This window comes from Pristis pectinata, chromosome 15, assembly GCF_009764475.1.
Source record: "Pristis pectinata isolate sPriPec2 chromosome 15, sPriPec2.1.pri, whole genome shotgun sequence".
In the NCBI taxonomy this organism is placed as follows: domain Eukaryota; kingdom Metazoa; phylum Chordata; class Chondrichthyes; order Rhinopristiformes; family Pristidae; genus Pristis; species Pristis pectinata.
Genome location: NC_067419.1, coordinates 6830543 through 6844177, shown reverse-complemented (window position 1 = coordinate 6844177; position 13635 = coordinate 6830543). Strand labels below are relative to the sequence as shown.

The 13635-nt window shown below is 37.9% G+C and overlaps 1 protein-coding gene across 4 annotated transcripts in view; it reads left to right on the top strand.

Annotated features, from left to right (window-relative positions):
- Positions 1-13145, top strand: part of zcrb1 (zinc finger CCHC-type and RNA binding motif 1) — a 45384-nt gene extending 32239 nt beyond the window's left edge. For 3 of the 4 annotated variants that reach the window (XM_052030499.1, XM_052030500.1, XM_052030502.1), the window contains 6 exons: positions 124-235; positions 345-452; positions 2644-2753; positions 2838-2919; positions 11527-11654; positions 13063-13145. In XM_052030499.1, the coding sequence (XP_051886459.1) occupies positions 124-235; positions 345-452; positions 2644-2753; positions 2838-2919; positions 11527-11654; positions 13063-13090 (568 nt within the window). In that variant the 3' untranslated portion in view covers positions 13091-13145. Of the gene's footprint in view, positions 1-123; positions 236-344; positions 453-2643; positions 2754-2837; positions 2920-11526 lie in introns of all 4 variants that reach the window. The other variant, XM_052030503.1, reaches the window with a different exon arrangement.
- The last annotated feature ends 490 nt before the right edge of the window (positions 13146-13635 follow it).

Here is a 13635-nt window from a genome sequence, read left to right as displayed (position 1 = left end):
TCTGTGATGCCCACTGTGATGCATTTTTATCATTTATATTGCCTTATGTGAAGAATTTTCAAATTTAGTAACAGTTGGCTTAGATTTTATTTAGGTTGACAATTGCTTTCTTTATTTTTGCAGAGTTACAGTACTGAGGGACAAGGATTCCAGGAAAAGCAAAGGTGTGGCATTTGTTCTGTTCCTCGACAGAGAATCAGCATATAACTGTACTAGGGCATTGAATAACAAGCAAGTGAGCTGGAAACTTTTTTTTAATCAATTCTTTTTTGTTTCATTTTCAATGAACAATAAGTTGCTTGTCTTCAACACAACTTTTCAAGTTTTTTTTTATTGTACTGCAGTTGTTTGGCAGAACAGTGAAGGCGAGCATTGCAGTCGACAATGGCAGAGCATCTGAATTCATCAGAAGGCGCAATTATACTGACAAATCCAGATGTTACGAATGTGGAGTGAGTACAAAATATTTTGAATGAAAAATATGCAATAAATGTTAATATTTCCTAGGTTCTGCTGATAGGATTGTATCACCACAAAAAAAACCTTAGGAAAAAGCTATTAAATTACCCAGATCCGTCATCATAAAATGAAATCTTTAAAAAAAAGCTTTTATTAAATCTTTGGTTGAACCACATGAATTCCAGGCACAATTTACTGAGAAACCTAAAACCCAAACCCATTGCTACCATTAATCTGTCCTAAAGCAAAAACATTTCCAACCTCTTCCTGAAATTCACTCATTACTGCATTGTCCCATTTATGCTGCACTACATGATCTACATTATATACGTAATCTATGTCAATGCCAAATAGTCCAAAAATAATTGCCATCAAAAGTTCAAAAGGCAATGTAAAAAAAATTCACCTTCAAGGTTAAGTTCACTGATCCTGCTCATGATGGCAATAGCCACAACCTTGTCATTTCTCGCTATTGGTTTCAGAATATTTTTTAAACCCAAGTCCTGGTATTCCAATCTTGTGGGCAATTGCTCAGGGGTGTGTGTGTGGGGGGGGAAGAGGGATGAGGGGGAGTTGTTAGTGATAAAGTTGAAGGAAAGGTACAGTAATAAAAATGAATTTTTTTCAATGATCATAACTATGAGTGGGGAATTGTGTGGTTGCACAGAGGAGCAGAGAGAAGTACACAGAAAAATCAGATCTGATGTGAAACAGCAAAAAAAAATGTCATGTTCTGCAAGATGCATTGCCCCAGTTTTCAGGCAGCAGCAGAAGGATCGTTCTCATCATTGATTAATCATACAGCTTCCCACAGACTTCTTGTGGGCTTTTGGGTCACTAGAGTTTCATTTATAGCATAATCTATGCAGGAGAACTGCAGCATTTATAGGCAAGCAAGGTTACAATGAAGAATTTTTATTGTGGCAGAGTTTAAAGGAGGAACTGTTAACTATTCAATGTAAAGTAATGAAAGCAAAATAAAAGGGAGGTTGGGGTTGAGGGACATGATTTAAAAGGAAAATGTTTAAAATTAATTTCCAGTAAGAATTGAATTCTTTAGAATTGACAATCCAACATTTGTAAAATTAAATACACATCCATTGGTGTTCAGAAGTAATTGAGACTCATCACAGAGCTTGAAAATTCACCTGCACCTAAATATACAGATCCTAACTTTTGATCGGTACATAACTAGTAAATAAATATGCAAAGATTTGTACCTTTTTATGTATCTTGATGCCAACTGTCACCAAGGTACTAGTGAAGCAAAGCTCAGGAGAAACAGGGCAAATTAGAATTGCACCTGGAAACTACTGTCTTGTTTTCCTCCACTATGTGAACACCAATAACCTAAACTAGTCTGGACTATTGCATCTTCCACTCCAAGATTTCCTGCACTAATTTTGTTGCCCCCTGAGTTCTTTAATCACAATGAAGTACTTTTCTTCTTACATGGGAACTTTTGAATGAGGCATTCAGCAAGATCTTTTTTTTAAATGAGCTATTTTAGCTTAAAATATCTGAACATTTTCAGTTAGTTCTGCTAGTGATCCCTTAGATAATTTAAATATTTAAATCAAATAATGAAAAAAGTTTGGGCTTTGGGTGGGAGGATAAGTTAATGTAACCATTTATTTAATCTCCACTGCAAATAAAATACCAATTAAAAATAATTGGGATAGTTTGCAAAATTGATGTAGTGCATTATAGTCGTACTTGCATCTTCTGTAGAAAATACACAGGGCTTTTTTAATATTCACATGGATGAACATCCCCCTACTTGACATTTATTATTATTTACATTGAGCTTGATCCTCAGCTTCCCTCCAACAGCTACATTATTATAGCCTCCTATTGTTGAGCAATATGCATTCTTCTTAACCAGATCAACTAGAGTTGCAGCAAAAGTAGAAAATTTAATGTGCTTTTTTAATTTAGCAATCTCAAATATCCAAAATCTCAGCAGTGAAATCTGATTAAATGAAATGAGTTGGCATTGGGCAGTGGCTTATAAAGTGAACTAGCCAACGTAGCTTTGATCCAGTGGCAAAAAGAAGTAATGAACCAAATTTTCTTCGCTATGAGCATTGAACAAAAGCACCTATAGAATATTAAAATGTTGAAGAGTAGAGTCAAACAGTTGTCATAACTCTTAACTTGTAATTTTATTTTTTCTAACTACAGGAATATGGTCATTTGAGCTATGCTTGTCCAAAAAATATGCTTGGAGAGCGAGAGCCCCCCAAAAAGAAAGAGAAGAAGAAAAAGAAAAAAGTCAGTGAACCAGAAGAAATGTGCGTATTTCATGTTATTGACTGCTTTTCAAAAAACTGCCTAGTTTAAGGATGACAGCCTCAAAGGATATTTCTGCATTTCAGTGAAGAGGAAGAGGAGGAAGAAAGTGAAGATGAAGGAGAAGACCCTGCTCTTGACAGCTTAAGCCAAGCCATTGCTGTCCAGGTATTACATTCTGAGAATTCACTCTAATTATAAAATGTTTTGAAGAAGGTACAGTGGCTCCTAAAATTAAGATTGTAAACATTTGTTTCATTCTTGGTGAATAGGTTTATCATTTTCCAGCTTGACATAAAAGCTTTTGGAGCACTATTGTTCTGCCACTGTTTGTAATTGAATTATGTTGTTATTGATCTCTTTGTGTTCAGGATGCAGTATTGATTCCCATAGTGCTATGATGCAAGATTAATTGGATATACTTTGCAAGATAGTTGTAGCAAAAATGAAATGTCATAAGTCATAAAGCTCATACAGTCCTATTTAGTGGTTTGTTCTTTATTAAAGATTGATAAGGAAATTAAACACTAACTGAAGCTCTGTTAAAATATGAACTGAATTTAGCCACAAGTTTTTTTTTTGATTTAGGGTCTTCTCGTGGTTCCTTCCCTAACACTAAATCACTGCTGACTAAGGTTTAGGACAAGAACAAATGGAGAGGCCTTTTCGCCCCTTCTTTCTCACATTGCTCTTGCCTCTCACATCCTCGCCTCTTGTGCCTTTGCCTCTCCTCTCCCTTGTTACCCTGTGTCCCCCACAATACTTCTCTGCTGCCTGCCTCACTTCCACCCCCCCACCCCCCCCCCCGACCACAGCTGCCTTCCCATCCCCCACCTCTTTTCCCACCCCCACTTTATACAAACCAGGGCTTCATTTCCACAATTTTTTGCTGTAATTAGGAAAGCTAACAGAATGTTATTTAGTGCTAGCTGAAGTTCTGATTTCGTTATATTGGGCATTGGTGAGATCTCACCTGGGATATTGTGCATTGTACTGGTTTCCTTATTTGAGAAAGGATGTTAATGCAATGGAAGCAGTTCAGAGGAGGTTCTCTGAACTAATAGAATGGGCTGCTGTCTTTTGAGGAAAAGTTAAATACTTGTATCTATTGGAGTTTAGAAGAGGGAGAGGGGATGTGATTGAAACATACAAGATTATAAAGGGTTTTAACAAGATGAACATGGCAAGATATTTTCCTCATGGGAGAATCTATAACTAGGGGAATCAGTGATTAAAAATAAGGGGTCGCTCATTTAAGTCCGAAAGGAGGTGCCGTTTTTTTTCTGAGGGTCATGAATCTTTCAAACCTTCTTCTGCAGAGGGCAGTGGAAGCAAAGTCTATTCTTAAGGCAGCGGTTGATAGATTTTAATAAGTAATGAGTGAAAGGTTACTGTGGATAGACTGGAATGCAGATCAGATCTTTATAAATGATGTAGCAGACGCAAATGGCTGAGTTGCCACCTCCTCTTCCTAATTCATATTATGATATTTTATGGTTGTGGAGAAATTATATTGGGGGGATGAGGAAATTTGTCAAGGAATTAAAGAAATATTTTGAGTCTGAATTGATGGAAGACACAGAAAGCTTCCTGAGAATAGTGGAGGATTGCAGTTCTGGAGTCTGTGGGGTTCTCAGAGAAATTAGTGTTAGTTAAAAAAGAAATGTTGGAGAAATCAATGACACTGAAAGGTGATAAACCCACAGGACCTGATGATCTACATGTTTAGGTTCTGAAAGAGGTGGCTGTGGAGGTACTGGATGCACTGATTGTCATCTTCCAAAATTCAATGGCTTGTAGAATAGTTCCCACAGATTGGAAGGTAGCAAATGAAACACCATCTAATAGGCAGAGTCAAGAGGGGATGAAATCTCGACTTGTCTGGATGAATGCAGCTGCAACAACTCTCCAGACACTCGATACCATCGAGGGTAAAAACAGCTGGCTTGATTGGCATCTCATCCTCTCCCCTAAACATTAACTGCATTCACACCAACAACATATTCTAAAGTCTTGATCTCAAGCATACAAGGGCAAGGGCAGCAAACCCATTGTAATGCCACCAGCTGCAGATTCTACAAATCTCATTCTGCCTTGGAAATATTTTGCCGTCACTTAATCACTGTGTCAAAATACTGCAACTCCATACCTCAACAGCCCTGTGGCTGTACCTTCACCAGAAATGACAACTTCAGTTCAAGAAAGTAGTCATTATTATTTCAAGAATGCTTAATAAATGTTAGGAATGGTCATACCCTGAAAATAACAGGCTTGGGCAAAGCTAAAATTCTCAGAGTGATGAGGTGAGGCGAGGTTGGGCTGGGCTGGGCAATAAAATGTATTTGAGTGTTTGAGTTTTCGCTGTGGGTAATCACAATCTAGATTCTTCCTGAATTGTTTTTTTTCTGTGGCATTTCTGTTCAATTGGGAAGAGGCAAGGATGGGAGCATATGCATCAATGGAATGTAAGGATGTGGTCTGTCTGCTATCTGCTGCTTTGATTCATTCAGTACTGTGAGCAGAAATATCTCTAAATAAAATATTGGGAAGATTTTAGGTATAGTTGGCTTTCTGCCATGAATTCTTTCCATGGGCCACCAACCACTCCCTTTCCCGACAATTGAGGACAAAACAGATAATTAGAAACTTGAATTTGATCTGAGCTGCTTCTGGCTCTGAGATATCCTTCTGCCACATCTGTAACATTACCCTTGCACCTCCTCAACTGCAAATGAAACTCGTACATGCTTCTGCTATTTCCCAGATTATTTTTCTCCCATGTTTCCTTGGTCAGCCTTCTTACTCCTCAGTGAACCAAAACAGCCTAATTTACATCATTGATACAACTGTTCACTCCTCAGTGCTATGCATCCTGACCTACAACAGCTTTGGCTCAGTTTTGAGATAACAAATCCCTCCATGGTCTTGCACCTCCCTCTCATTTCAAACCTCCAGGAGCCTCCCAGATCTCTCCTCTCCAGTTCTGGACTTCAGTGCAACCTTGATTTTACCTGCTGAGCTTCTGGTGCCTACAGTATATCATTCAGCTATATCAAACAGAGTTGACACTTGGTCACATAAGGAAATGACAGATCTTTAAGAAGTGAAATCGAGAGTTTAGTCCCATAGTTAATGGAGAAATTAAAATCCAGGATACTGAAGATGCCAGAATTGGAGATTACGTTTGAAAGGTTAGAGAAGATTAGTGAGAGGGAGGTGCAAGTCTTTGCGCCAAGACTTTGTTTGTCATGACCCAGTTAAAGTCAGCAATAACAGGGTCTTGAGTGAATGGGACTTGGTGTGCACTAAGGCACTGACTAGTGTGTTTTAGATGGCCAATTTAGTGATAATAATGAGTAAGGTCTGCCAGTAATGTGTTGGGGTATATTCTGAATTCAGATTTATTTTTAATTCATTTGGAAGGCTGTAATGAAATGTGGAACCCAAATTGAACGTTGTTACTAAGCACAGTTTGAAAGTACTTTTTAATCAATTTTGAAGAAAACAGCTGCTGATTTTCTATTCTCTCTATATAACTGAAGTCTCACATACCTGGTACCATTCGAATAAATCTTCTCCATACCCCTTCAGTGGTCCATAATTGGATATAGTTGTCCAGTTGGGATCTAACCAGTAAATTATAAAGGCTTAGCATAACTTCCTTCCTTATTTATTCAGGGCCTTTTATGAGCCAAGTTTACTTTTTTAACACCCTTATGAAATTGTCCTGTAAACCTTCAAAGATTCATATCTGTATCACTGAGTTGTCTCTGCTTCTGTACCTCCTTGAAAATTATGCCATTTTAGTTTTCATGCCAAAATGCATCACTTCTTACTTTACTACATTAAATAGCATTTGCTGCACTATTTTCCTATTCTCTAGGTTGCCTTCCTGAAGTTTAATACTATCCACCTTCACTATATTTTCAAATTTTCTGTTATTTGCCTTCATCGTTTCCTCTAAAATCAGCCTTTTACCACTACGTAAAAAGCAAAGAAAACTGTAGATGTTGGACATCTGAAGTTAAAAAGAGAAAATACTGGAAATGCTGAGTAGGTCAGAAATAGAGCTAACATTTCAAAAACCTTCCAGAAGCATGAGAAAACAAGAATCTAGTGAGAACAAAGTACTGAAGGCAATAAGTAAGGAAACATAACTAGAGAAATTGGTGAAACTAAAAGCAAATGAATCCTAAGGACCCAATGACCTATATCACAGAAGTGGCTATAGCAATGGTGAATACTCTGCTTATCATCATACAAAATTGTACATATTCTGAAATTGTCTCCGTAGATTGGAGGCAAATATCACCCCACTTTAGGAAGGAAGGAAGGGAGGGAGAGAGTAAGAAACTACTAACTTGTTAGCCAGTGTCAGTGGTGGGGTGGTATGAGAGTCCAGGAAAAGGATGAATTAATAGAGCACCTTGAAAAGAATAATTGAGCAGAGTCAACATGGATTTATGAAAGAAAAGTCATGTTTAACTGATCTACTGGAATTCTTTGAGAGTGCAACTGTTGGAATGTATAAGGAGGAATCAATGAAAATGGGGTATTTAGATTTTCAAAAGGTTTTCAATAGAGGTTTCACACAGGAAGTTGGTCAAGAAGATTAGAACTGAGGTAATTGAGGGTAATATACTGACTTTGAAAACTGGTTATAAGATAGAAAGCAAAGATTGGGAATAAATGGAACTGGAGAAAACTGCAGACGTGGTTGAGAATAAATGGATCTTTCTCTGGTTGGCTGGGTGTGATGAGTGGGGTATTGTAGAGATCAATGCTTGGACTCCAGCTGTTCACAGGATATATCAACCCTCTGCTGAGGGGACCAAACATTGTACTTCCAAGTCTGTTGATAATACATAACTAGGTGAAATTTTGAATGTGCAGGAAGATGTACAAAGGTTTTAAGGGGATAATACAAGTTGAGTAAACAAACAAGAACATGGCAAATCTGATATCAATGTGGGAAAAATCTGAAGTTATCCACTTTGGTGCACATACAGAAAAGCAGGTATTTTTTAAAATTGTGCAAGATTGAGCAATATTGTTGTTATTATGCAGATAATGCCAGCAATTGGGAAGCCAAATGGTATGCTGGCCATTATTACAAGAGGAGTTGAATGCAGAAGTGAAGCATTGGTAGAGCAAGTCAGTGAAGACATTAAAGGGAAACACTCCACTGTGAAGTTGTACATTGCACAATGAAAGAGGGCTGTGGGTGTTTGTGGCCAATAATCATAACCCCAGGATGATACCGCAGGAGTTGCTCAGGGCAGTCATCTTCAGCTGCTTCATAATTTGCTACATCTTCCATCACAGTGTTAGGAGTCATGATGTTAGCTTATTGCACAATGTTTGATTGTATTTGCAACTTTTCAGAAACTGAAGCTGTCTGTACTTGCATACAGTAACACCAAGGTAACATTCAGTCATGGGCTAATAAATGAAAAATAACATTCACTGTTTACGTGCCAGGCAATGGCCATCTCCAGTAAAAGAGAGTTTATCCATCAATTTCTTGACATTCAATGGGTTTCCCATCACTGAGCATTTTGAGGAGGGGGGGCAGTGGTGAAGCATTGACCATTAACTAGAAACTTAATTGTAGCAGCCACATAATCACAATGAATGCAAGAGCAGGTCAGACGCTGGGTATCCTGCTGCACTAGAACCACCTCACCTTAAGTTCATTGCCCAGGCTGCTCACTTCCTGGCTGTGCTGGTAAACTACTAATCAGGAAAGTCCATGTACACATCCTCCCTCTCTTTGCTGCTTACTTTGTTATTTCAACAGAGAGTGCTTGCATGATTACTTGAGATAATTCTTTGTCATCATCTTTCTGTACATTTTGATCTTATTGAAATTTAGTTTTAAAATGTGTTGCTACTATATATTCCTTATTCTAATTAATTAAATTCTACTAACCTCCCCATCCCGCCCAATCCCACTTAGTACATCAGTTTTCCAAAGCTATAACACTTCCTTTTGATACATCTAACTTTATTAAAGTAATCTACTTCCATAAATTTGTAACAGAAGGGAAATATTTATGGCCTGTAGCCCACATCACACTTCAGATGTCACACTTTCTCGAAACCACAGAAAATCTTTACAGGGCTTGATAAGGTGATGCAAGAATAACATTTCCCCTGGTTGCGTTTTATTACATCAAGACTTAGTCTCAAAATAACAGCTGGCCATTTAACACAGATGAGAAGAAATTTCTTCAACCAGAGAGTACCTAAGAAGGCTTCGGAAGACAAAGATTGATAGATTTTTGGATCTTAAAGAATCGGTTCAGTGTAGAAAAGTAGCGTGTGTCAGTAAAAGGTCGACAGTGATCTTGTTGAGTGGCAGAGCTGGTACTTGAGGCCAGATGATCAATTCTTGTTTCCTTTCCTTACGTTGGCACTGACTGGCTTATATAAATCTACATTTTATTCATGTGCAAATTCTTCAGCAAGAAAATAGCAAATGAACGGGTTTATTTGGTCATTTTTTTTGGAATACATTTTTGGTCTTTTCTCCATGTAGGTGGAAATAAAATATACAACAAGGATAATCAATTCATTGAATCATAGAAACACACACTACAGAAACGGGGCCCCTCAGCCCACCTTGTCCATGCCAACCATGATGCCTATCTACACTAATCCCTTTTGCTCTCATTAGAGCTGTATCCATCTATGCTTTTCCTATCCAAGTACCTGTCCAAATGCCTTTTAAACTTTGTAATTATACCTGCCTTCGCTACTTCCTTTTACAGTTCATTCCAGATATTCACCACCCTCTGTGTGAAAAACTTACTCCCAGATCTCCATTAGGTTTCACCCCTCTCATCTCAAACCTGTGTCCTCCACTTCTAGATTCCCCCATACTGGGAAAAAGATTCTGACTATCACATCCATGCTGCTCATAATTTTATAAACCTCAACAAAGTCATCCCTCAGCCTCCTATATTCCAGTGAGAATAAACTCAACCTATCCAATCTCTCCTTCTAACTACAGCCCTCCATTCCAGGCAATGTCCTAGTGAATTTCTTTTGCACTGTCTGCATACTGGCATCCTAATCCACAAGTCCTGTTGGTTTCTCATCTGTTTATGTTTTGACGTATTGTCTCAGAAATTGTTCTGACAGAACCTGAAATGAAAGTTGCTAAAATAGATATTGATGAAGAGTTCTCTCAACATGTTGCTAATAATATGCTAATAATAATAATAAACATGCTGCTAATAATAAAAACAATGGATTTTTTCAATCCATTGTCAGATATGTGGCAGCTAATTTGTGCAAAGCTATGTCTACCAGCTCCCAAGATTTTTTTTCTTGGCTGAAGACAAATACTCTGATCCTTCATTCCAATATTCTGTTGCCTGGATGAGACTGTTGGGCAGTAATCAGATAGGTTTAGCATGCTTTTTGTGGACAAAATGTCTGCAGGCAACATGCCATATTTATGTGGTAAATGCCAGTTTTATAATTGGGTTGAAATGCCTTGGCTTAAGAGCTGATGAATGAGTCATAGACGTTCTGACTGAGATATTGGAGACACAAGAGGCTGGAATCTGGAGCAAAAAAGACACACTGTTGGAGGAACATGGCAGGCCAGGCAGCATCTGTGGAGGTAGAGGGATAGTCGGCATTTTGGGTCAAGACCATACATCGGGACTGAGATGTTGTCAGTTTTTTCCATTCAGGCTTGAGCACATTATTCTATGATTACAGTGAGTGAAGTAAGCTGTCACATCTGACTGGCTGCTCCATTGCCGGTCTTTATATTGAGACTTGTCATGGAGAAGTAACTCACTGAAGAGGGGGTCCAGGCCTTCATCCTAATGCTAGAGAGAACAAGTGAAGGAATGATAATCCTATCCATTTGAAGCAGATCATTGAACCAGTGGAAAAAGTTAACTGTTTGACTTATTTTGTTTGCTTGTTTTTAATTGTTTCATTAGAGTTTTAAATTAATGTGTTTTTTAATTATTTAAATCCCCTTTTAATTATTTTTGGTGTCTTTATGAAAGAGCTTACAAAGATTGTCGCTATATTCTGAGAGGAAGGACTTGAGATGTGCTGTCTGAGCCTTACTGTTAGATACAGTACGTAGATATTTATTAGTCACATGTACATCGAAACACAGTGAAATGCATCTTTTGCGTAGAGTGTTCTGGGGCAGCCCGCAAGTGTTGCCACTCTTCTGGCGCCAACATAGCATGCCCACAACTTCCTAACCCGTACATCTTTGGAATGTGGGAGGAAACTGGAGCTCCCGGAGGAAACCCATGCAGACACACAGAGAGAACGTACAAGCTCCTTACAGACAGCAGCCGGAGTTGAACCCGGGTTGCTGGCGCTGTAATAGCATCACGCTAACCGCTACACTACAGGGCTGCCCACGCAATGGATTAGCTCATTAGCCTGTTGTAAAATTAAGTTCAGACAAGAGATCAGCATTGGAAAATCTGTTCACACGGCTGCTTCCTGGACAATGCAGTCCAATTACTGTCACTTTTAAAAGTTTGTTGTAGAGCTCCTTGGTTCCTCAAGGCATGCTCTGGTGAAACATTTTGGTCAATTTTTAATTCATGTTGGTTTACGGTGAGTTAAGGGTACACTCACTGACAACAGATACTGTGTAATATTTAGTGCTTGACTCACAATATAAGTGTCTTGAATTAGAGCATATCCATGTCTTGCAAGGTAGTGCCACTAAATAAGTGAGTAATGTAAGTATCCTAATAATATATTAATACTTGTTCTCAACAGCAAGCAAAAATTGAGGAGGAAGAACTCAGACGTAAACAGACAGCTGGTGACGCAAGTGAATGTTCAACATCTGAACTGTCAAAGCGCCCACGGATAAAAAAAAGTGCATACTTCAGCGATGAAGAGGAGTTGAGTGACTAGATTGTTTTTCATTACAGTGAGGGTTAGACACATATTTAAATGGAGAAAGGGTGTTTAAATGGTCCAGGTTAATTAGACCAGAATTCAAGGCTTCTTGGGTACTTGCGACCATCGCAAATATATGGACTGAATATTTTGATGCATTTTGGAATTTTTGATTTTTTTTTCTTTTTAATACTTCCTATATTCATAGTGAGAAGATTATTATGAAGCATGCCAACAGCTTCCATATCTTAATGCTTCACAGCAAGTACAGATAAACGAACATGTTTTTGTGTGTGGTAGCCAAATGTTAATAGTAATGTCACTTTTATGGGTTGAATCTCATTGTAAAGATCACAATCATGGAAGCCTTTGTTGCTGTCTAATGCAAAATTGTTGTTTATTCCCTCTAAGAATACACTTTACAAAATTCTGCCAATGTGAATGAAACAGAGTTGTTTCAGACATGACATCATTCCCACTTCAGAAATAAAAGTGGGAATTAATTCACATTTGAAATGGCAGTTTTTTAAAAAAATTGTGCAGAAAGGTATTGTTGTCCAATAATAGTTTATTAGCCTAAAATCTTGCTTGCATCATAAATGTTATATAAGGGTCGGTAAAAGCAACTTCAAAGCCTCTTACCATGTGAATAGTTCATTCAGTCTGGTGTGCAGTTATCAATAACTGTAATGTCTGAGGTCATTGTAATTTCATTTCAAAAGATCACACAGTGAACTCAGGTTCATTGAAAATTTTTCCTTTTTTAATATTCATTTCTTTGAACCTGTAAGAAGTTGTTCATATTGTTTTATTTAATGGCAACTTTCATTTTCGTTGCATGTCTGGTGCAACTATCTCATAAGAAAGCTTTGAGACCTTTTGATTTTAATTAGAATTGCAAAAGAAAAGCTCTTCTGTCCTGTTTCGGACCAGGTACTGGAAAGTTGCATGCAACCTCCATCGGTCATTAAATTCTAACCTCACCCAATGTCTTGTATCAATTGAGCCTTGTGGACTTAAATCAGTGGTGTTTGAATAACTGTGTATTGAACACTTACACCTCATAAGCCCTCAGGCTGTCCCTAAAAGCTATTTTATTTGCACATGTATTCTTATTTAGTGGTTTTTCCTATTTTAATTTTCAGTGTTTAATTTTTCAAAAAAATTGTTTGTTGTTACTTTACCTGCAATAGCCATTTGTATCTGAAGCTGGACATGTATGCTAATTAATGGTAATAGTAATTTCAACTTTACAAGATCCCAGCAATGATCTCGTGTGCATTTAAGCAGCCCAGAAGGACATGAGCCTTGATCCTCTGGTCTTAAAGGGACATACTGGTTTAAACATATCTCAGCAGCACAAAAACAAAATGTATCACTTGATGTACTGATTCTGTCTTTGTTAAACAGTGCATCATCCAAGTTCCCAAGAGCTTAGGTGTGGAAGATCAACTAGTATATGTGAATAAAGAATAAACAGAACTGGTAAATGACTTTATTTTGTCTGTTGTTCAATTTAAGTGACATCTTAATTGTCTTGTGCAACTGTCACTGATGGTGTCTATCTTTTCACAATTTGTCATTTAATATGTATTTAGCAAGGACCAATAATTTGCAGAATTTACTATCTGGTGGTCTTAAACCTATGTCTTAATCCTCAGGGTCCAGGTCATGCCTTTATCTTCAGAGCAGATGGGCTCTGAATTTGACCTCTCCAGCCTCCTTTTGGCAGCTACTCCAAATTCCACTGACTCTCTTAAGCTTCTGTTGTAATCTTCACCTGGTGTTCTGAACCACTCGGTTTATAGTTTTACCATTTTCAGAACTCCAGATGTAATTAGAAGAAATGAACAAAAAAAAAGTTAACAATTTAGCACAGAGCAGGTCTGTTTTGATCATTCACTGAAATGAGCCTGGGCATGTGTGTCCAATAAATTAGCCAAGTGTAGTAAATTTCCAGATGCTTCTATCTGATTCGTGAAT